Source organism: Lepisosteus oculatus, chromosome 12 (assembly GCF_040954835.1).
Source record: "Lepisosteus oculatus isolate fLepOcu1 chromosome 12, fLepOcu1.hap2, whole genome shotgun sequence".
Taxonomy (NCBI): domain Eukaryota; kingdom Metazoa; phylum Chordata; class Actinopteri; order Semionotiformes; family Lepisosteidae; genus Lepisosteus; species Lepisosteus oculatus.
The window spans coordinates 3,894,498-3,919,253 of NC_090707.1; the positions used below are offsets into that span (position 1 = coordinate 3,894,498).

General features: G+C 47.2%; 1 protein-coding gene across 2 annotated transcripts; it reads left to right on the top strand.

Moving 5' to 3' along the window:
- ralba (v-ral simian leukemia viral oncogene homolog Ba (ras related)) lies at positions 1 to 23,638 on the top strand. Of its 2 annotated transcripts, none has more exons than XM_006636242.3 (5): positions 1 to 146; positions 17,683 to 17,854; positions 18,477 to 18,685; positions 19,238 to 19,415; positions 20,082 to 23,638. In XM_006636242.3, the coding sequence occupies exons 2-5, from the start codon at positions 17,741 to 17,743 to the stop codon at positions 20,199 to 20,201; spliced, it is 621 nt and encodes a 206-aa protein (XP_006636305.1). In that variant the 5' UTR covers positions 1 to 146; positions 17,683 to 17,740; the 3' UTR covers positions 20,202 to 23,638. The 2 variants fall into 2 exon arrangements, with proteins under 2 accessions (XP_006636305.1, XP_015214046.1); XM_015358560.2 differs by lacking the exon at positions 1 to 146 and adding an exon at positions 426 to 469.
- Positions 23,639 to 24,756: the final 1,118 nt, after the last annotated feature.

Here is a 24,756-nt window from a genome sequence, read left to right on the forward strand (position 1 = left end):
ACATCCGGCTGGGGTGGGGTTTCTCCCGCCGCGGCAGTGACTCCGGGCTGGAAGCAGGCGCAGTCGGCTGCCTTATGCTTCGGTACCTTGATGCTTCCCTCAAGATAGCACCCAGAAACCAGAGATTTCAAGGTTAAAGAAACTCGGTAAGGCGCTCCTGCACTTTGTGAATTCCTCCGCGGTAGGGACTGCTCATCCGCCGGGGCGCTGACCACGGACAGAGAGGGAAAGGCGACTGTTATCTTTATTCATTCGCGCAGACGTTACACAGCTGACTTGTGGGCTAGGCTGGCACATGATGGACACGGGAGTGGACCAATGCGGTGCGAGATCCCGCGGCCCCCCCTTTCCTGTCGGGCTCGAACGGCCCAATCAGAGCGGCGGACTGAACCGGGGAGGGGCGGGGCACATCAGGGATGTGGTACAGAAAGGGATGGTTCGCTTGGAGGCTTCTCGTCGATTTACAAAGGTGTTTCTCTTCGGATTTATGGGGGTGCTGTCTACGATATCTGCCGGTTCTGTAAACGGATAGCCCGGGGACACGACCGCTGACGTTTTCATCCTTAAAATATTGACGAACGCCCGGAATATAGTCCATACTTCACGTGACCAACTTCCCCTAGTTCACTAACAATTGAAGAATAAGTTTTTGTTCGTGGTCTGTTTTGCATCCCCGAGTTCCCCTTGAATTGTTCGGTTTTCACGTTTCGCTGCTTTTTAGTTCCTGATATGTAGGGGTCGAATCTCAAGCATGTTCTCTAATTCCAAAAATGTGGAATTTGTTAAGAGTAATGACAGGCACAGGCAGCGGTTTCTTTAATACACCTATTTGCCCTGTGATGTCGTTGCGGTTTTTGACGTCGAGTGCCCCTTTCTTTGAAATGAGCTTGTTGTATATTATAAAAGCAAATGCACGGACTGCAGCCCTCCCCCAAAAAAAATCAAGCTCACCTTAGGTTAAAGAATACACTTCGAGCCTTTGAATACGGTTTTTAAACAACTGAAGAATAAACTCCGAGAGAATCCATGAGATGCTTGCTTCGTGGGTATCCCTGCGGAAGCACAAGAACACTTCTCGGTCACTGAAGGAGTCTGCGCCGGCCTGAACCCCAAGAGGTGCGAGCTGGCAGGCGTGTCGCTTCCCTGTGCGCTGAGGATGGTCCCAGGAGATTCATGCACACGTTCAGTGGGGTCCGGGTCTCAGCTGGGCGGACGAGAGAGTTATTGTTTAACATTTCTTTATATTCACCCCAAAGTGCTCTTTATGTATAGGAGGTGCCCCGTGTCACCCTGAAGGGCAGAGTGGAGTAGAGGAGTTTATTGCCACATGTACACGGACATTGGACTTCATATTCGCGCTGATCTCTCGGGACGTGCACAGCAGACAACACCACACGCTGTAGACGGTACATGACAAACGCCATAAATAATAACAACAGGAACAGTAAATATGTTGTGTAGAACAATAAGTACGTAGCGGTGAAAAAAACCAACCAACCGTGGTAGACCATGCAGGTAGTGCAGACAAGCATTGAGCCAGAGGCATTGCAGTGTGCTTTGAGGATGTGGATCCTAGGGCAGAGTAGAGTTGAGGGTAGAAGTGTAGAGTTTAGCCAGGAATCCAAGTACTCTTAGTCAGGACCTGAGTGTAATGTCTCCTCCGAAGGATTCCACCCCCTCTCAATGTATTAGAGTATTGCTTGTATTGGAGTATTTGTCGTCCAGAGGGAAGAGGTCTCCCATCCCAGTACCGACCAGGCCCAGCCTTGCTTAGGTTTTCTAGATCTGAGCAGATCAGGCTACAAGGTGGTGATGCTTCTGTCCCTTAAACAGCTGGGCAGGAGGATGTCTCCCTCTGCGTTAGACCAGATGTCTTATCCCAGTGGAAATACCGGAGATCTGTTACCTTGTGTGTAGTAATCTGTGCCGATATTGACATACTTTCTCCACTGTAAGTCCTTCTTTTAGAGACCGGTGCAGAAATTGAGATGAGCAGGTGTGTTTTGTGTATGTACTGTAGCCTATGTGGTGCGAGATTGCAAACAGACTCTGTACAGTAGTGAAAATGTCATTCCAATGGGATCAGAACTCAGTTATAGTTTTAATCATCATTTATTTTCTCAGCAGATACCCTTATCCAGGGTGAAATAGGTGTCATATAGGAAATGCTCCTCTGTAATTTGCAGTAAGACTTTATTTTTTTTTAAATGTAGGTTGTCAATTTGGTTTTGGGCAAAGAAATAATGCACTGAAAAATTAAAAAGAACAAACCAGCCACTGAAATGACTTCTTCATTGAGGAAGATCAGAGGCTGTGTGTGTACCCTCATTCTTTAACAGCTGATGGGTGTACAAAGTTCTCTCTAACTTACAGTTTAGTTAGAAAGACCTGTTATATGCTTGTTCTATGAGCTGAAAACCACAGGTGCTATAAACCAAGCTTCTTTTTTTGTCATTCAAAGTGATTATTGAAGTGTGAGCAATATTTACTGCAACCATCTCTAGGCATTTCTCTTTTTAGCAAAGACGTTTTATTATCTTTTGCAGCTGCTGGTGCACAGAGTACCTTGCTGTGTTAAGGTGCCATTGATGTTAAATGGAGATAACAGGAAAGGGTGGCGGGTGTGTACAGCGCACATAGCACAGTTTTGAAGTGGAGTTTTATGCCAATGAGATCAATACAATGCACTTTTAACCTATGTTGGTCAAACCTTACGTTGAATAGAATTGCCCTCAAACCACTGCAGTTAACAGGTCAGACTGGCCACAGCATCTAAATGATTTTAAGTGTGAATTCACTGTGCTGCAGAAAATGATTTAACCCAGTTGTTCTTTATATCGTAAGTGATCAATAACTAAAGGGTGTGTTGATTTAAAAAAAAAATGACTCTCTGAATTGGATACTGAGTTTATCTCGACACTGTGTTTCTAGTGCATGGTGGAATTACCACATTCACGAATTGTAACCTTTTTCCCCAGTCACCTCCATCTCTGCCTGTTCTAGGGAATTGTGAGGCGGAATAGAGATTCCCTCAAAGCAGAGGTTTGCTGTCTGAGAATTGATTCAGGGATGAATTTAGAATGGGCCGCAGATCGTAGCAGTGGTGTGTGACATGCAGCAGTCGTTCTTTGTTGGTGTGAAGCATGTTAAGGTCTTGTTTCTTGGCGTGTTATTTACGCAGGCACACAAGCAGATGAGAGTAACTGTGTCCCAGGAAGACTGCAGTATGTCGTCATGCTCAGGACACATTTCTCTTCCATGAATTAGGTGCCGTTATTCACAAGATTCAGCACAACTCCCCGTCTGATCACTTGTGCACAGTACACTGTATGTGTGAGTCCCATGCTGGAAGATTTATTCAGTCAGCCCCCAGACTGTAACCTGAGTGGTGTTTCCTCTGCTGCGGTAACTTCTATTCTTATCTTCTCACGGATTGTGATGTTGTGTAACAGCCGTTTTGCGAGACGGGTGGAAGGACTGGGGATCCTCCCTTCAGGCGTGCGGTGTGGTTTCACAGATCCTTCAAGGACACCACCCCTGGGCGCAGGACCCTGGTGCAGCCCCCTGCTGTCCACGGGTGGTGGTGCAGGAGGGACAGAGCACGATGTGTTTGCTCATGCGTAATACGGATTGATAGCGGATCGTGCATCGGGGCTCAGTGGTACTGAGAGCCTTGCTCCACAAGTGCTGCCGCCCCCTTGCACACGCTAGACAGTGCTGAATTCTTCCTCTGCAGGGTCTTTTTGGGGCAGAGGAGTTTGCTGCACCATCACAAGGGATGTGGTTTGCACATAATGCTATACTTGAACACTGCACTTTGCTGAAAGTCTAACCAGGCCAATATCGAATAGTGGGCTTCACAATCAATTGGGTTTTTGTTTTTTAAACTGCCCTTTGAGTTCTGCTGCCTGAGCTCTGTGAATTGACCTGCTCTGGAACTGCAGTGTGGCACTGAGAGCTGATGGCTCAGTACTGTGATGTATAGCCCTGTAGTCTGTGTGTGTGCCTTCTCTGATTTCGTTTTTTTTATTCTGAGACACCGATTCAGCTCTGAGGACTAGTGTAGCCTTTAAAAAAGCACTACTGTGCTAGCCAGGAAGTCTTCGTTCATAACCCGGCGCAGTTCATGTAGTAGCCGTTGCAATGCGTGTCTGTAACTGGATTCTGAAATTGGCTCTATTGACGAGTTTGGGGTTTTAGAGAGAGTGTTCTGTTTTGATGTTTAAAGTATAAATGCAACATAGCTCAGCCATCTAATACAAAAAAGAAACAGCAGACGGCGTAAGTAAATACCTCTCCGTGTAGCCCTGTGTTTTGTAAATAGTACACCAAGAAGTACTTTTGGCTCCTTTACTATTCCTGGAACTTAAACTAAGTAGGTAGGCCTAATTAGTGTAATAATTTCCCTTGGTTTGTAACCCTCTATTATTTTCTTCAGGAAAGAATGTTTGTTGAGTAACGGGATGTTTGATCGATCGTTTGGAGGTACAAGCCTGTGTTGTGTTCCACCTTTCTCTGCTTAACAGATGTGAGGTTTTTTTATGAGCTCCATAGATGAAATTCAGCCCAAATCTGGACAGTATTTACACACTGTAGGTCATGATTCAGAACAGGTGAAAAACATATGGTTCTTAAGTCAAAAGTGCTTGTATTGTTTAATGTAAAGCTCAATCTAATGTGTATATAGTTATCTTTTACCTTTCACTTGTGAGGTGCAGCTGTGCATTCATTGGAAAAGTCTGAAAACTGTTGACACCCACATTAATACAATTAATGTTCTGTGCTGTGTTCTTCCTCATCAGAGCATATTTCAACCTTTTACGTGGGATCATTTTATAGGGTTGAATTACAAAAGTGACTTCCACCCTGATCAGAAACGGTAGGTGAGAGGAAACTAGAATGTCACCCTGAAATTCCCTACAGTTTGTTTTTGCGTGTCCGTCGTGTTCTTACTGTGATAGCTCTGTCCTGGGAGTATATCGAGTCCGCTAAGTAAGCCACATTCCGAGCATTAAGTGGAAAACCACCTTTGGGTATTAAGCTAATTGGTTCTATTTAATTACAAAGTGCAGACAATGAATGGTTCTCATGAAAACTGTGTAATTAATCAGATATCTCATTTACATTAATTGCGTGTTCAAAATTGCAGTTTCAGAGCACTCTAAATGGAAATTTAGTTTGCTGAATGGAGGGAGGCGAGGGAGAGAGACATCAGTTTGGATGTTTTATTCAAATTTTAATGATTGGAGGTGCTCATTGCGACTTGCAGAATCTACTGGGAGATGCAAATCCATACCCAGGCCTTGTAAGGTATATAGTGCAAAGCTTCATGTGCAAACTGGCCTGGGGTACGGTGTTGAAACTGGGCGATGACACGGCCGTCGCATTGAGAAGAAGAATGGGGGCGAGTAGTCTTCTTCTCCGTGCTGGTAACATTTCGGGGACCATAAGAAAATAACACATTTGGAGACAGAAGAGAAACTGTAACTGTATCAACTGTAACTGACCTGAGCTGGGCAGTCGGAAAAAATAATTTTGAATTGCCCTTTTTTTTTCTGTACGAGGGGTTACACCCGTTCGTTAGGCGTGAAGCGTGTTGTCCGCAGTCGGAATCCACCCGCCTGACCGCACACATGCGTGATGGCGGCGCCGAGTCCAGAGACGCACACGGTGAACGCTGTGGCAGCTCTCGTGCTTTGTTTGCGGCCCGCTGAGATTTATGCCATTCCTCAGCCCCAGTGTTATTGTAAGGGAAGCGTCCTGTAGGCGCACAGCCCTCCAGGGGATAAACAGTCCTGGGCCCTCCGTCACGGGGAGCCGCTCTGGAACGCGGTTCAGTGGCGCAGCTGGATACCCGCGGCCGTTTTTCTGGTAAGCTGGTAAGTGTGCTGGGAAAAGGACCCGGAGAAGGGAGGGCAGCTTCCCTTTGGACTTGGTGTCAGGCCATGGGGCACTTCTAGCGCGTGGATCCCAAGCAGAGCTGGGGAACTCTTCTTCCTCTTCCTCACCCTGCGTGTCTCCACAGGCCAGGCGCTGCGGTGTCGGTTTTTCTGCCCCCGGTTTCCACCGCCTCTCAGCGGGCTTGTTGAGACATGTGGCCTAGTTTCCATGAAATCGGAATTTGGCGGCTGAGGTGAAATTTGAACCTCGGGCCCTGATGAGGGCCCTGCGCTGGAACACTTGTTCAGGACTCTGGAGCAGGCTACAGTACGGCCACTGTGCAAGTCTTGGAAGTGCGAGATACTGTTCGCTCCTTCGGGAGCTGTAGTTCTTTAAATGTAAGAAGCATTTGAAGATGTAGGAGAAAAAAGCCTGTTTAAAATGGGCTCTGCTGGCCCAGCTGTTGTTTCTTTATATCCTCTTTTAGTTTGCACTGCTGTCTGAGTAAAACAAGCCTTTTTCTGTGTGCTTGAAAGACTTTCTCATGTTTAATTCCAAGGAACAAAATCCATGCCTTTGTTGTGAAAAGCACCAGGACAAGGTGACTTTCCTATTCCTTGCCGTGCACAGTGTATTGTGATACGTGATGTAGCCTGTTAGATGCATTTGCACATTTTGTATAGGAAAAAAACCAAAGATTTAGCTGCGGTGGGGGATGGTGTTGAAAAAGCCTTTTCTGTTTAAGTAGAAGGGTTTGGTCTGGGACCTGTTTAATGTTAGAAAAGAAAAGACTGATGAAGTCTAGGCAGATACTGTGCTTGTCTTGGAGCCTCTTATCTCCTCTGTCTGCACGCCTGTGAGTTATCCCGAGCCTGCAACGTTTCCTCGGCAGCTGTGTGCGGCGAGGAAGCTCTGTCACGAGCACGAGGGACCATTTCCTGCCGGGGTGAAAGGGCAGGCCCATCGCCATGGTGACTCAGTGCCTCGGTCCAGGGGCCAGGGCTGGGGCTTGCTCAGGCATTGTGGGGGCAGACAGCGCTCCACTCGAGGACTGGGAGACTGTTCCCAGCGCATTGGCCGGGCTCGCTAGGAAGTGTGAGATGGGGGGGCAGGGGGCTTTGGTTGTGCCATGTGTTGGGGGGGGGCAGGTCCCCTTCGAGTAAGTGTACCATACATATTGTATTTGCACTAATACGAAACAAAATGGAGACTTGTCAGAACGCTGCTGCGCTCACTCAATATTGCATGGGAATCTTACATACTTTAAAAATGTACCGAGCAGGTTATTTGGAAGATAATGGTGCAGTATATTTCCAAATGTTTCTCGGAGAACATTCACATTTCCTTTTTTTTTTGTATTGTAATACAGCATGTAGGTGACTGAGTGACATGCAAAACGACGATATTGGCGACCCCAGACTATCTTCCCACTGTTGATAGGTCATTTCATTTCCTCTCGCGTGTGAAAGCGGAGGGGTCTTATTACGATCTTCCATTTCCATTCAACAGGAGCCTTCTCACAGAGCCGGGCTGTTGTGAGAGACAGAGCCCCCATTCAGCGCTGTGCGGCTGAGCTCTCTCAAAAGACTCCTCTGTCTCCCCTTGTGCTCCTGCCGCCTTTCCCATCAGTCTCCGCCGAGAGCTGGCCCCCGGGGCTGCCGGTCCCCTGCGGGTCCCCGTGTGGACACAGGCGGGGTTACTGTCAGAGCCGAGGGAGGCCAGTACAGCACCACTGTCGTCGTCTTTCCGTTTCCAGCTCCTGGTCTTCCGCAGTGCTTAGTGTTTAAGTGTACCTTTATCAACTCCGAAGAAAAGCTGGAGCTCCTTTATTTAACTGGTATGCGATGGAGAGGAATGGCGGAAACCGGTGTAGGCAGAGCCCGTTTTCCTACGTGCCCGCTGTGCGCAGGCGAGCCTGGATGCTTCGCTTTTCCAGGACGGCCCTTTTGAGATTCAAATCGCCTTACACAAAGAGATCCGTGATGAACGCGGGTACTGTGCGGTAAAACCAAGCTACAGTCGCCCTCGTGAGTGGCTCAGTGCACCCGGGCACCCGTTCATTGTGAAGGCCCTGTAGGCCGGTGGCCGCAGGTCCAGACCCGGGCTGAGTTAGTCTCGCCACAGGCCGAGCCTCCGACATCGGCGGGTTGTCGCTGTGCTGGGTACCCCTGGCCTGTCTTCTCCGTGTACTTACATGGTCATTGGCTCATCCCAAGTCCGGCGCCATAGCTCTGCTTTCCACAGGTCTGGTGGTCCAGTCGCACACATTCCAGAGATCACACGCTCGTTGCTGCGATCTCGCCCCGTGTGATGCGAGGGTGCGAGCAGTGAGCCTTGACCGCTAAAAATGGGCTTTTCCAAATGCAGGAAGAAAAACGGGGCCCGGCAAAGCTCAACTGGAGAAGTGCAATCAAAATGTTGACGAGCGCATAGGAAACCCTGCACAAAAACTAATGAGAGACACAAGACAGCGCAGAGCTCAACTCTGAAGAACATTAAAATGCACGTCTTGAGTCGGCACGGTTTTGCCCAGGTCTCGTTGACACTGGGGGCGCTAGTGCCTTTGTAAAAGAGAATGTGGTCCTCGACTGTGGTCACTGTGGAAGCTCAGATATTGCTGGTTAAGGTATGGAGGTAGCTCACCTTGCGTCTCCGGGGCTCTGGCCTGTCAGCTGAAGGGCCGAGGGGTCTGCCAAGGGCAGCGAGGAGGAGAGACGCCTGAGCGCATACCTCGCTTCCTCTGCAGGGGACCAGCGGTGTCGATCCTGGATTCAGATCCCTGGGATCGTTTCCCAAGTGGATCTCTGCCGTTTTGCATTTGTACATGGTACTTAACCCAGATTACTTCAGTAAAAGCTGGTCAAGCGAATGTAAATTGTACGTCACTTGGGGGCATCTGCTAAATATGAATGATTATCTTGAACATTTTTCACAGCATATTTGTTTTGTCCCTGTGTACTTCAGTGTGGTTCAGTCTGTGTTTTTAGTCCATCTCACCACCTATTTTCAGAATCTTTGGTCTGGCTACTTATTTCGTGCTGCTACAGTGACACATTTATTCAGTTTTGCCTCAGATGATGGAGTTTCTCATTTGGAACTGATCTGGGAAGGTGACCTGGGCTGCTGTTTATACCGACCGAGATGGTCAGTGATTGGGGAGGTAAATGCCCTGCAATCTGTCTTCTTACTTTGTTTAAAAAAAAAAACAATATCCTACTGTATGTCTCAGTGCATAGCTACATGCTGCATCCTGTAGTTTGCTGAAATTTAAAGTGCTTTGCAGAGTTGCATTTTTAAAATTAAATATAAAGATCATATTGTTTTGCGCCTTATCAGAACAATGGCAGAACCACATCAGACTGAGCCCATGCTGTGGAGAGATCGGTAGTTTAACAGTCTCATGGTGGTTTGGGACGATTCTGCTGTACAGCAACAAATTTTAGCTTGCTCATAAGGTAGCGGTGTTATGCGGTAATACTGTGCCCTACGCACTCCAGCTTATCTAAAGAGCACGGTGGGTGTGGTGGCAAATTGTGAGTCATTTTCAGAGCATTTTCTTTGGTTCTGAACCGTGCGGTTTAGAAGTAGTAATTCAGAGCTGATCTATCTAGGAGTTGGGATGACCCTGCGATTGAGATGTTAAACTGTAACGTCTAATGTGTTTGTCCTCTTGTGTAATGATTCACAAAAACCTCCCCTGACGGACCAGTCAGGGGCGGAGCTGTCTGCGCACTGGCACTGTGGGACTGCGCAGAATAGCTCCGCTCTTGGCACAGCTTCTCAGAGACTGCCGCAGTCCATTCAGAAACCTCCCAGACAGCAGCGTCACTGCCTCGTGGGCTTGTCTTCGCAGCCAAGCAAAGAGCCCCTGTTACTGCTGGAGTAGTGGGGATGTTAACCATGGTCTTGGGGGCGTCTTGGCTCAACTACACGATCGCACTCTGGGCTTGTGCAGCTTGGCCTCCCTTGAATCCGGACAGTGACATCATTTTCCAGCTCTCCACCCGATCTGCAGTGTGGTGTGTTAGCTGGTGCAAACTGACTGCCCAGGGAGGCAGTGGATGAAACGAGTCCTTCCCTGTACGTAAACCGCTGGGGGCGAAGGCTCTATCTATATGCGGTTGATCATCATCACTTGAACACGCTCAGTGCACACAAGTACTTGTCCCGATGGAGTCCATCAAAAGGTCATCCCAGCTTAATCGCTATTGCCGAGTTGCCCAACAGAATCCAAATGAAAAACCACTCAAAAGGAAAGCCAGCCTGGCCTGAGAGAGGCAGCATTGTGATCCATGTGCGATACTGACCAAGCGAAAACTCAAAACTTGCTCCCGATCCTGAACTCCCGCTGGGCACTGCACTACTGAAGCTTCCTCAGCATTTCTTTAGGGCACCAGCCCCTCGCAGTGTCAAGTATAAAGCGTCACCAATTCAAAAGCTTGGTTCTTGCCACCTTATTTGATCTGGTGAGCAGAGAACGATACAAGCAGAAATACTAAAAGAACGCTACTAGAGAGCCTGAAGGAAGTTCCATCATTAGTTTCTCCCAATGCCTTATTGTCTCTGTTTTGGTGCACTAAGACATTTCTAGTCTGAACCGTCTTGATGACTCTCTGTAGATTCCCCAGGTGAGCAAACAGCCTTTTAAGGCTACCAACTAATTACTATGTTAACGGGACAGCTGTGCCAGATTATAAGAATCGTTTACTTCTAACGGTCACTCATTATAGGATAATTATCGAACTAAACACCTAAGCGGATATTACCAATTATCCAAGGCTACCGCTTTGCCGCTTCTGCTTGGCTGTAAATATACGTATGTGGTAATGACCAGACTCTGAGGCTTTCAGCTTTCAAAACGGCGCTCATTTAGTGCATGAATGGCTTGAAACACATGTCCCGCTCGAAGCTGCTTGTTTTTTTCTGTCGTCTGGGGGATCTCAGTGGCTGGGGAGGAAGCTGTCAGGGCGTGTGTGGAGCGCAGCGTGCTCCCTCACGGCTTCCGGTTTCTGAAATCGAAAGGCTGTGATGAAATGAATCGTTAAGATAGTATCGCTGTTTGTTCCTGACACAACAACCTTGAAAGCTGACTTAGACGCTGTGCTGCACCCTCGTTCAGCCCCGCCTGCAGAGGCACGCCCCTGCTGGTCTCTTTGACACACACAGGGAGAGCTGTGCTGGCCTGAAGCTGTGGGCCCAGAACATGAGCTCTCGGATCTGGGACGACTGGAGTGACACAGCCCAGAACATGAGCTCTCGGATCTGGGACTGGAGTGACACAGCCCAGAACATGAGCTCTCGGATCTGGGACGACTGGAGTGACACAGCCCAGAACATGAGCTCTCGGATCTGGGACTGGAGTGACACAGCCCAGAACATGAGCTCTCGGATCTGGGACTGGAGTGACACAGCCCAGAGCAGGAGCTCTCACAGCTGGGACTGGAGTGATACAGCCCAGAACAGGAGCTCTCACAGCTGGGACTGGAGTGATACAGCCCAGAACAGGAGCTCTCACAGCTGGGACTGGAGTGACACAGCCCAGAACAGGAGCTCTCACAGCTGGGACTGGAGTGACACAGCCCAGAACAGGAGCTCTCACAGCTGGGACTGGAGTGACACAGCCCAGAACAGGAGCTCTCACAGCTGGGACTGGAGTGATACAGCCCAGAACAGGAGCTCTCACAGCTGGGACTGGAGTGATACAGCCCAGAGCAGGAGCTCTCGGATCTGGGACTGGAGTGACACAGCCAAGAACATGAGCTCTCGGATCTGGGACTGGAGTGACACAGCCCAGAGCAGGAGCTCTCACAGCTGGGGCTGGAGTGACACAGCCCAGAGCAGGAGCTCTCACAGCTGGGACTGGAGTGACACAGCCCAGAGCAGGAGCTCTCCCAGCTGGGACTGGAGTGACCAGAGCCCAGAGCAGGAGCTCTCCCAGCTGGGACTGGAGTGACCAGAGCCCAGAGCAGGAGCTCTCCCAGCTGGGACTGGAGTGACCAGAGCCCAGAGCAGGAGCTCTCCCAGCTGGGACTGGAGTGACCAGAGCCCAGAGCAGGAGCTCTCACAGCTGGGACTGGAGTGACACAGCCCAGAGCAGGAGCTCTCACAGCTGGGGCTGGAGTGACACAGCCCAGAGCAGGAGCTCTCACAGCTGGGGCTGGAGTGACACAGCCCAGAGCAGGAGCTCTCACAGCTGGGGCTGGAGTGACACAGCCCAGAGCAGGAGCTCTCCCAGCTGGGACTGGAGTGACACAGCCCAGAGCAGGAGCTCTCCCAGCTAGGACTGGAGTGACCAGAGCCCAGAGCAGGAGCTCTCACAGCTGGGACTGGAGTGACCGGGATGTTCTGGCGACAGGTGGTGGGGTAATTCCTTGGAGGATCTGGAAAGCGTTGTGGAGGAGAAAGATGATGTCTTGTCCTCCCAACTGTACATGATGCTGTCACAGCCTTCACTGGTGTAAGCAGAAAGATAATGGGTGAGTTATGAACTCTGATAAATAATAGCTGAATCGGTAAGTAAGTAGCTGTAAATCTATGACATTCATTTCTCCACCTTGAGCGTCATGCAAAATCTTGACGATTTTATTTTAAATCCAAGGGTCTAGTTATCTTCATCCAAAGGGTGTAAGCAAATAAAAATCTTGCCTTGCCTGGTTAGCTCATTAATGGTCTGTTTTAATGTTTCTATGCAGGTCTTATCTAGGAATAAGTATTCTTGGTTCTGGCTATTTGCAGTGCAGGGTACTAAGGTTAGTGGATGCTTGCTTGTTCAGTTTTTTCCTCTCTGGCAATTCTGATGAATTTTAAAAAGCCATCTGTCCGTCTCACCATTTATATTTTAGTAGTGTCTTGTAGTTTCTTGGGGTGGATGAAGTACCTGGGTCACACAGCCTGAGATTTCTCCTGAAGTACCCTTGGCATAACCTTTTGATTATGTACAAAAGCATTATAACAAGAACTTTGTGAACAGACGTTGTACACATCACTAGATGTCGGAAGAACAACAAAACTTTATAAAAAGCAGAACTTGCTCTTGAGTACATAAAGTTTGCAAGTAAGAGGAGGGCTCTTGACACACCCACTTTTGTTTGGTTTTAAGTAGGACCTGGGGACCTCGTACAGCCATTTCTTGATGAAAGACATGACTGGGTACTGTGTTCCAGACTCGCACAGCGCTTTGTGTAAAGAAATGCCTTCTGTTCTCCATTTTATGTGCAGTTCCCCATAGTTTCTCTCTGTGCCCTCTGGTTCGTGTTTCACTGTGGATGAACTTTTTTGTTCATGTTCATCTGCTGTATGTGAGACATCCTGTTCCTGTGCAGCGATGCCTCTCACAGTATGCAATACTTGTAACATCACACTTTTTAGCTCAATATCGCTTAGCACGGCAAGCAGGCCGCTTTGAGTTCCTGACCTCTGTTGCCAGCATCCTGAACTGCCAGGCCGTTGTTGCCAGGGTTACCAGAAACAATGACAGGAAGCAGCAGGACAGGGATCACTTCCTGAGAGATGAGTGGGAGCTCGGGTCGTGACGGAAGACCGTTTCAGGCAAGAGCCGTCCAGCTGCGGCCGATGACAGCGCTTTCATTGTCTTCCTACGGGTCACATGATTTCATTGTTGCATCGGACGTCAGGATGTTAAATTGTTTTCCTCTTCTTCTGAAAGAGTCTCTTATTAAAAAAAATTAAGGTCTCTTGGGTTTTGAAAAGGGTAGAAAGACAACAGGTGACTTTCTCTTTGTCCAGACCTTCGAGGTCTGAGGCTCGTTTTGAATCTGGTTCGTGTTTACAAGGAGAATTCTTGCATCTTGCAAACCGTAAGACGACAATAATCTTATGTTAAAATCGGTAATGTTGTTCATATTGTGATTCTGCTATGTGTACACCACAGCATACTGATTACCTCAAAATCAATTGTAAGGTATATTGTAAGAGTATTTTTAAGCACGTTGCTTTATTTTAAAGACTAGACCACCTTACTGGGATTTAACCCTGTATAGTTATCACTCTATATGACATTGACAAAACCCTGTTAAACTTAGTTTTTTTAACGTTTATTGCTCTTCATGGTTCATCTTAAAACAGTGCTCTGCTGTGAAATATTTGATATTGTTTTATTATTAGAATTTTATTTGGACTACTTTATCCAAAGTGACAGTGATTTACCGACATTACAGTTACTTGTTTGTTTGCAGACCGATCTTGGCGTCTGTCCTGCTGGGCTTGCTGGTACAATCTGGGTACAGTACCTTGATCTGCTATTTAAACCCAGAAGCCTAACTGTGCCCAGTGTATGATTACAATATTGTCACTCTCACAGGGTTTTTACAGAATGTACAGCATTGTCTCCTGTACGTATCTCTGCCAGGGTTCACCTCGGGCACAGCAGAGGCAGGAGAAACCAAACTGGCTGTGACAATCGGCGCCATCTAGTGTCGACACGATGCATGTGACTCGGCATGGTCTTGGTGGGAAAAGCAAGAGATGTGCGTAGCATTATGTAGCATTATATTATGAGTGACTCCCCAGGGGAAGAATCCTGGGGTCCTTGAGCAATGTCCACTAGGACCCCAAAAACAAAGGGGGGAACTTTTATTCACCAGGCCGATCAGTGTGTGCTCACACAGCGGATGTGCTCTGAGATTCCAGTGGGCCTGTTTGCCTGCAGTCCAGTTCCGACAACCTTAGTGGTAGCGTCACTAAGTGCACTAATCCTGTCCAGGTATTTAATTTGACTGTATCGTGAAAGTGGGGGGTCCTAAGTGAGAGCACCCTGCTGAAATGGGGTTCACAAGAGAGAGAGTGCATACTCCGGAATTAGCGGGGATTGAACTGCTGGGATTGCCTGGACAGCAGACGGGGCAGGTTCAGCTGAATACCGACAGAACTGCGCACGTTCCTACAGGGTCAGAGATCGGAAACGAAGCACAGATTCATCTCCATGAATGTCCGTCTCGTAGAAGGAGGAAGTAACACGTTTGGGACTCCAGACAGGAAGCCCCTGGTTTGCTGGGTTGCTCCCGACTGTTTTACGATTCTCGCATGCGAGTGCAGATGTGGACTTCAGTGACACAAAACACAATAAAGCTTGTTCCATACACCTTGTGATGATGGGAAGGTGGGATGTCACGGTCATGTGTGCTGGCTGGAATTGTTTTACTGCCTAGTTTTAATGTACCTTTAAAAACAGCAAAGTCCCAGATTGATTTTTATGTACTAAATATGGCGCATCTTGTGTCCCTTGGCAGGAAGTTTTGAGGCGTTAGGCTGATGTGTGCTTTAGGTCATCAGTGTGAGCTTACCAGGGAAGAGCACAACTGGAGCAAGAAAGGAGCGTGAGAAATCTCATTCCCAGTCCCACTGCTTCTGTACAGCATCTGTTGCCCCTGAGTATTTCACTCTCCGGTGCAGTGCTGTCAAAGCCCTTTTCTCCTGAGGGCTGTTCGGGTCTTCATGGTGCAAGCTAGCTTGTGGCTGTGCGTGCTGCCTGGTCTCCTTACAGTGGGCATTGATCAGGCTTGGGATCAGTTCTTGTTGCACTCTTCTTTATTAATGAGTGTCAAAGGCTCGCCACGTGGGAACTCACAGTTGTGACATTTGTACAAGCCTGTTGGGCAGCCACCTCTGAGCTGGTACGTGGAGTTACAGAACATGAAGGAAGTCATTCACTTACATTTTAGGCTGCCATGAAGCAGCCTGGCCTGGTTTTGGAGATGATCCTCTGCGATGTGGAGTGACTGTGCTGTAGTTGTGTCATCTGAGTAATCCAGAATGACTTGGGGCACATCTGGAACTGACCACAAATATTTACAGTTTTGACATTTAAGACTGTATAAAGTAGTAGTGCATCAGATGTTCTACATTTTAAAGACATCTGTCATCATTTTTATATTTTGAAGTTCTTCAAGTAGGTAGCTACACAGCCGAAGAAGGCTCCACAGCCCAAACGTCGTTTCCTTTCTTCTGTTTTCAGCTTGGAATAAACATTTACTTGTTCCATATTTATATTTTTATTTTCCTAAGAAGGCTTCATTACCGTATATATGAACCTACATTAGGCTTTTTAACGCATTGTGAACATTCTTAATGTTTGTCTGTGTTTCAGAGAATCGAGTGTATTCATCTGCTGTTAGAATATACAGGCCTTCAATTGCTGTACATTCCTTAATAGTTAGTAGGGAATTAAATAACAGTTTAGCAGCAGGCCAGTTCTGAGAATCGTATTTTTGCAGATACCTTTTCCTTTGAACCCGTGTTTATACAGTAGATGAATTCATTTGAACCTGTGGCTTATGTGGGCGTCCTTTTGCAATTCAAATCTCTGCAGTTTAGTGCTGTTTTGTCGTGATGGCTGAGTGTGTGGGCGATTTCCATGACTATCCACTGTTGGTAAATAGCTCACTTATTCCAATTCTCAGCTCTCCTTCCCGCTGTTTAGTGCACGGATTTCAAGATCTCAGTTATGCCTCCTCTGGATTTTCATCCTATAGATAAGTGTTTGCTTCATCACACAAAATAAATAGTGCGCAGCTCAGGAGTCATCTCCTTATCTACTACTGCTTTTAATTTCTTCATTGAATGTGTCGTTCAAATCCCATTTTAAATGCATGTACGACATGGAGTTTCACTGTATGGCCTGGTATGCCAGTTTGGATAAATTGGATCTACTCTAAAAAACTTTGTTGTCCTTTGCAAAAACTTTAACTCGACAGCAGCGAGTGCCATCACATCAGGCTTATGAGGGAATCAATCCGGATGTGCTGGTTAGCCACTTTGATACAGTATCCTTTTTTGAAAATGTTCCAGTAGCTCCTGTATTGTTGGGTACAGTCTTTGTCATTTCCTCTTAAGGTACAATAGAGAATAAATGTAATTGTTCTCTCTTGGAATTTGGTTGTTTATTTGGTGGTTTTAGAAAAAGAAATTCCACCAGAAATACCAGCATGTGTTTCTTAATCAAGAAGTGTATTAGTACTCTGTCCTTAGATGGGGTTTTTTCTCTGGACAAAGCAAGAATACAGTATGTAACTACTATTTTTCCTTACTCAAAATTCTGCACAGCAAACATGGGTTTGCAACCATGTTTTGAACTGTGAACACCAAGATGTACTGAGTGAAGGGGCTAGGAGGCGGGGTGTTGTACACAGCCCATGAACGGTGATGCTTGTGTTTGACTGGAACAGGGGATCCCAGACTGTTTGGGAGTGCTGATCCCTTATTCATTCCCAGACGTTATAGGACAGATACTGCTGCCCTGGAATCAGTCCAGAGAAGAGCAACCAGATACATTTTGGGGTGGAAGGGAGTGAAGTACAAACTGCGTTTGTACGTTTAAGACCGAGAACACAAACGTGGTCTTTAAAGGGTGGTGGGTGTGTGGAGCAGGCTGCTGAGCCACGTGCCTAGCCTCCTCCCGTTTGTAACCTTTCTTAAACGTTTGGCTTCCGATTTCTTTTTAACAGTCCTGTCTGTATGGAATCGAATAAATAAGGATGCGATCATTGACCATTTGTATAGTTTGAACTTATATTGTGTAAAATTGGATTAGATGAATTTGAACTTGAAATTTGAACGTTTCAACAGATATATGCACTCAGCGCAGTGGTCCATGTAATGACAGTGTTAGCCTTAGATCTGATGCATCAGCACATTTTTCTTCTCCGTGGATGCCCTGCCTTACCATCACTGACCACCAGGGGTCCCCGGCCCGCAGGCTGGGAGGTGTTGCTATACGATTTTGGTTGCTGTTAATGTGGGATGTAACGGAGAGTGACCGGCCTCCCCTTTGTCCCTTGTTTCCAGCCAGGTGGTGTCCGGTCCAGGGCTGTGAGCGACTGCGTGGTATTGAAAGTGTCCAGCTATGGCAACCAACAAGGGCAAGAACCAGAGCTCTCTGGCCCTGCACAAGGTCATCATGGTGGGGAGTGGAGGGGTGGGCAAGTCTGCCCTCACGCTGCAGTTCATGTATGATGAGGTAAGGCTCTCCTGTAGAGCACTCTGCTACAAAGGGCTGCCTGTCTCAGGATTGAGTTTCAGGGACCCGATACAAGTATTCACAGTCCTCACAGCCATTGACTATTAACTACGAAACGGTTCTGATGAGACGAGAGGCCCCCTCTCATTTGTGATTTTATGACACTAGAGTATGTGACACCCCTAACTGTGTCGTAGCAGTTGGTGATAATGTTAGGGGCTGAATTATTGGTACGTTTTTCTTTTTACACATCAGAAATGAGACATTTGTACCCTTTGGGTGTTGTGTATTAGAACAGCATTAGACCAGTCTTAAATCACGATCTAGAATATCAATGTCGCAGAGGATCACGAATTTTCACAAAAGTGTTGGAAATTGTGTAAACAACTTGCTAGAAAAGAGTAGGTTAGATCTGACTTAGCTCAAGTAAAGAGATGCGAGAGACCAAAAAAAAAAACAACCAACCTAAAAGTCTGTTCTTGATGGAAACGGCGAAGGTGTGACGTTTTATTTTTCAGTGTTAAGGTAGGAGTGGAACGGCTGATTTCTCAGCCTCTATTCTGAGAGGGAGACAGTCTTGTGTGAGGCCAGGTCCTCAGGCGATTCTGACTCCCTTTGGCAGTTTGTCGAAGATTACGAGCCCACGAAGGCTGACAGCTACCGGAAGAAGGTGGTCCTGGATGGGGAGGAGGTCCAGATTGACATCCTGGACACCGCGGGGCAGGAGGACTACGCTGCCATCCGGGATAACTACTTCCGCAGCGGAGAGGGGTTCCTCCTGGTCTTCTCCATAACGGAGCACGAGTCCTTCACCGCCACTGCGGAGTTCAGGTGCCCCCGACGAGTCCACCATAATCCGATAACCAGATAATCATGGAAAGATTTTTTTTTAAAAATGCTTTTAGGCAATCCAAGCCACAGCAAAGTGCATGGGATAATCACTAAGACTATTGGGCATTTTTTACGAAACTGGTAATGATTTTCCAAGGGCCTAAAAAACAAGATGAATACACTCATAGACAATTCACCCTCTTGGTGACTGTGTCCCAACTCTCAAAGTTGACAGTCTAGCTGTATTTTGTTTATTGCAATCTGGGAATTGAGAAATTGACACTGCAATGCCCAGTTGAAGTTGATTCTTGTCTGCACTGCAGAAGGAGAGCTGGGGTTTCTTTAGACTGAATATGATGTCTTCTCGTGGCCTTCCATCAGGTTATCGTCATTAGACGGTCATTCTCCAGTGAATATAACCGTATGTTTGACATTCCAAAATAAGGCAAAGTGCATGTATTCAGTCAAGCTCGGATTATGCTGTACAGTTAACGAAGCATGATCCCAGACTGTCTGATCACCCGCTGTCTTTGAAATATGTTGAACTTCCAGGGAACAGATCCTACGAGTAAAGGCGGAAGAAGACAAAATCCCCCTGCTTTTGGTTGGGAACAAGTCGGATTTGGAGGAACGGAGGCAGGTGATGGTCGACGAGGCCAGGAGCAAAGCAGAGGAGTGGGGTGTCCAGTACGTAGAGACCTCGGCGAAGACCAGGGCCAATGTGGATAAGGTAAGACTGGGGTGACGCGCACTAGTCTGACTGCGTGAAGAGTGGAGCAGAGCTGTTCGAGGACGACATGCCCTGCTTGTCTGCAGGCTTTGATGCCCATTCTGTAGAAGAGTGAGCTGGACAGGTGGATGCCGTTATAGCTATAAGTTATAGTTTAATTTAACGTTCAACGCATATATCTCCCCCAACTAGTAGTCCTATTCTTGAGATGAACTGTCAGCTTGCTCTCAGTCTAGACTGGAATGTGTTAAGGCTAGAAGTGACACAGAAATTGGGGTTAAGGTTAAGAGCAGGAAGGGGGGTCAGGATACAGACTAGGGGTTAAGGACAGGATAAGAGTTCAAGCGAGCTTGATGGTGGAGAGGAGTGTTCAGATGAGAGTTACAGTTCAGAATCCGTGAGCCAGTTTACGTTCTTGCGCTTTTATAGTGCAACTGCAATTGCCGTTGATCAACCAAAAATCGATGCACACATTTTTTTTAACGGTGTTGGAATGTTTTATTGGGATTAAACTTGGGCGCATTTCGGTGAAAATACAATGTTGCCGGCGCTCGTTGGCGGGACTGTAAAGGAAGATCGGCTTCCCGTCCGCGAGAGGGCTGGCTCTGTCGCAAGATCAGCTCCGGCTGTCGCCGGTGTGGCCCTGAGGTGCTCTTTCGTTTCCAGGTGTTTTTCGACCTGATGCGGGAAGTCAGAGCAAAAAAGATGTCGGAGAACAAGGACAAAAACGGCAAGAGGAGCAGCAAGAACAAAAAGAGCTTCAGAGAGCGGTGCTGTTTACTTTGATCGCAGCGCGGACCTGCGGCACGGGGCGCCCCTAGACAGCGAGGGTTCGAAATCGGAACGCCTTTCAAATCTTAAGTAAAACAGATCAGTATTTTTAAAAGTATTTCTTTGAGTTGGATTCCTTACTGACTGTCACTGGCTGAATCTTTTTTTTATATATATATAATCAATCATGTCCAGATTCTCTTCCTTACCATAAGTAAGCCGTTCCTAGCTTGGATAATGAGTAAATCGAGATCAAACAGTGTGGTGTCACGGGATTGTATTTTTTTCTACATCACATTCAGCTACCAAGCTCCTCCTCCCAACACTAACCTCTTTCTTTCTTCTTGCTAAACGTCATTTAATTATTCGCTTGCTCCGGATCACAGGGTGACGCTTTGCTGTACGTCTTTGCTCTGACTCAATGCATCTGCCCGTCTGGCAGAATCACTGCCTCGATACGATAACAGGCAGCCCATCGGACTGCTCCCGGACTCCTTTTGTCTGATTTTGGGTTAGTTCTTGAACTAGAGCTGCACCGTAATCACTGAACGTTTTTGGGGGACAAAAAGCCCAGATTTCGATTTTAGAAGCCTGTCATTTGTATTAAGTGCAGAACTGCAAAAGAGTATTAATGTGCCTGTTGCAAAATCCCATAAATTCAATTTGATTTTTGGTGTTTGCACATAATTTGGAATTTACACATTATTTTATCTATGGGACGTCTCAAACCCCCCTCCAATAAAATAGGTAAAAATGCATTCGTTTTTAGTTTCACGATGGAAACGTTCAGACCCAGAACGTTTGCTAGTAGAAGTTACTTGGTGTCGCACAGCACTGAAAGGCTGCTTTCCTATTTGCAGTGAAAGCAGCTGGTTAGTTTTTCATTGTGCGACTGCGTGTGAGGTCACCTGTTCAGGTAGCAATCCTGCATTCGCACAAAGGGCGTTGCTGGACGGGTTTTCAGATCCGCTTCCTTTCCCGAAAGGAGCAGCCCAAACTGTATCTCGATTTCTACCCCACCTGGAAACTGGTGTGAGAACCGTTGAGGTCTTGCAGCGACAGGTTCCGGTTTGACGGTCCGTCTTGCACCACGCTGCTTACTTGTTCACGTCTCAGTTGTCTTGTACCCCTGTGTACCCTAGCTTTGCCCAAATGTAGTACAGTAAGTGTAGACCCGAGCGTAAAAAGTGAGATTCTACACCCCACCACACAACAGTGCCCTTCTACACCCTTCCTCGAGAGAGGGTTCGAGTATAATTCGTGCCAAAAGAAAGGAGTAACGAATTAAACTTTCAATTTACCGGCAGAGATTTCCAGGTGCTTTAAATCACTCCAGCGACGCCAACTCCTTCTTCCATGCCTTGTTAAAAAACAAACTTAGAAGGTGAGGCAGGGCGGTGGTTTGTAACTCGGCGAGCCCAGAGGCGGAGCGAGGTGTTCGGACAGCCGGGAGCGGGGCTCGGGAGCTCGGGTCCGGGTTCTGCTGCGCCGCGGCTGGCGCCCCGCACTGCTTTAAGTCTTCAAACACAGCTGCTTGAACTAAAATGAGAATGGTTTCCAATAACATCTCTCTTGCCGTAATAGTACACTTTCAGTTTTTTTAAAAAAAAACCCGATAACCTGATCACTAAGGAAACTGACTTCAATTTAGGTTTCAGTGAGCGACTTTTACTTATTGTATTTTAAGTGCTTTTTACACATCAATTTAGCCTTTTGTGCCAAAACATGTTTTTTTTTTAAATCAAAACCGTTTTTATGAAGAACAAAAACATGGATACTACATTTTTCATTTTGATGGTATCATTCAACGGGAAACGTTTTTCAGTCTTCCTCTTCGTTGGATTAAGAGGACCAGTGTTTGATGCTGACAAGCTGTTCAGATGGAATTGAACGTCACAGGCAAACTACCCTCTGTTTCTCTGCGTGCTGCACAGTAGGTTTCCCACTCCATGCGCTTCCGTGGGCCAGTGATGGTGGACTGTGGTGAGGGTTACTTATTCTCCTACTGTAGGTCTCCCCACTCCCGACGCCTTCAGAGGGAATGGAGTTGCGCAGTCTTGATTCCGGATCGTACACGATTTCCCTTTTGGGCGTGTGGACATGTGGACAGTTCTGCTGCTAAAAAAAATGTATCTACTCCCTTTAAAACCGGAAGTTCGAAAAAGGGAATACTGCAGTACCTAACTAAATGTCCAGAAGTGTGTCCCTGTATCCAGTGTGTTTCCATGTCTCGACGCGCTGTCATTTAAACCACGGGCGAAGAATCAATAAAACGCTCCGTGTCCTTGCCACGAAAGCTGGAGTCCAGCATGGCGCATGTGATTGAATTAGGGTGCAGGGAGCCCAGCACGACCTTAGAGCTGGTGGAGCAGTAGGGGGCCGGACGCCTACATTGTGCGGAACAGGAGAGCTGGGGCTGAAGCGTCTCTCTGCTGCTGCTGCATTTTTCGCGTTTCCCCACCGGTGCCAGCTGGAGCCTCCCAGTGTGCGCAGCGAGACTCCCGTTGTGTCACACTGGGGGGCGCAGGTGGCCGGTTGAAATCCAACGGGAGGGGGTGGCCGCTTCACTTTGCGCTTTTTTTTTTTGGTGCTCCTTCGTCTCTCCCGTGTCCTTCAGCGGCTCCTCCGAGCCGCGGTCCCGTTCAAGCGACGGTGTGAACGCGGGCCGGGCGGGACCGGCAGCGAGGGCTCGGTTCTGCGGCGTCGTTTTCCCTGCTGACCTTGCTGCCGCACCCCGAGTCAGGTCACCCCCCTGACCGGCTGGTGTGTCCCTCTCCCCTGCTGCGCTAACGCTTGACCGCCCGCCTTTAAAAGGAGGAAAGGCGAAGGATGGACTTCTGCGGACTAACCAATCCAAGCGCCGTCCCCGTGTGCAGAACGAAGCCCTGTGTCGTTCTCATTCTGTGAGAACCGGTGCGGGGTCAGCTGTCACACTGCTCTCTTGATTTTAATGGAGTTAGTTCTTTTATTAATGTTGTAGGAAGATCGCCTATATGACAGATGTTGCTATTAACCTAGTTGCTGCTGCTTCACCTCTGAGGGCTGTAACTATCTGCCATATTGTTTTTTTTTTTCAAATAATCCTCCTCTAGAATCACGCAATTGAGGAATACAAGGGGAATGGGTGTGATTTCCTCTACTGTCGATTTCCTCTCGCGTCCTCACCCTCGTGTTTCCACTTACAGCGAGGGATTTTTGTAAGCATGAAAATGAACTGATTTCTTTCACACTTTTTTTCAGTAATGTAAATTGTGTGTATGTAAAAAATTGTAATATTTCTGTACGGGCATAAACAAACAAATTTAACTTTTCATTTTTGCATTATGTCGACGGCATTTAGGGACACTTCACAGTGGGTGTACTATATATATATATTTTACACTGTTGTGTTTATTTGCATTATTGGATTTTCCGTTTTTATCTCTATTAAAGATACCATTGGGAATAAAAAACAGTTGTCTCTTTTCTGCTTTATGCTGAGGTTCTTAGATAATTTTATCTAAGCTTCAAAAGTGCTGTTTTAAGAGGAAAAAAAGTATTGTCTCTTTAGCATAAATGAGTAGCATTGATTGGGGACATTACTATGAATTTGTCCAGATGTGGGATGACTAGATACTGATCATTTAATCTTATTTGAGTAAAAAGGTTGTTTAAAAAGTTTATAAGCACTTACACATTTGTCTTTATTGTTCATATAGAGCAGCATGCAATTTTCTACAGTATATTTCCAATGCGTGAAATAAAGAGCTTGTGATAAAAAAACACAAGAACAATTTTCATTGACTGTGTTACTTATGTAATTCGTATATAATAATAATTCCTTGCACTTATAAAGTGCTTTTCTGGAAACTATCACTGAAGGCGCAGGAGGTCTCCCATCCAGGTACTGGCTAGGTTCACACCTGCTTAGCTTCAGTGGTTTGCCAGTAGTGAGTCATAATAATATAATTCATTTTACTTACGTAGCGCTTTTCTGGACACTCCACTCAAAGATTTTTTCAGGTAATGGGGATCCCCTCCACCACCACCAGTGTGCAGCCCCACCTGGATGATGCGCCAGTCTGCTCCCCACACACCAGCTCTCAGTGCCAGTTCAGAGAGGGGGATTATTAGGAGGCCCTGATTGGTAAAGGCCAGGGGGAAATTTGGACAGGATGCCAGGGTCAGTACCAGATTTCCCATTAGGCCTGTAGGGCCTGTGAACTTTTTTGGGCCTACAAAGGAGGGAAACACTAGTGACTCACTAAAAACGAGCTGAAACAACATGCCTGCGATCGACTCTCGGTGCTCCAGATCAATAATCCTACGCTACTGTATGTAGCGGCTGTTCTAGACACTGGAAGTATCGAAGTGATGGTCGCTGGACTCGCTCCATCAATCACTGGGTTCAGCATTAGAATAGTTTAAAGTGCATCATGTCAATCGGCGTCATTCAGCTGGCGGTGACCCCACTTTCTGCACGTTTCGGAGTGAAAGTGCCGAGGGCCTACGAGCACCAAAGTTTGGCCCTGACTAGGGTAACGGCCTCGGGATTTTTACTGACCACAGAGAGTTGGGATCTCTGTTTCAT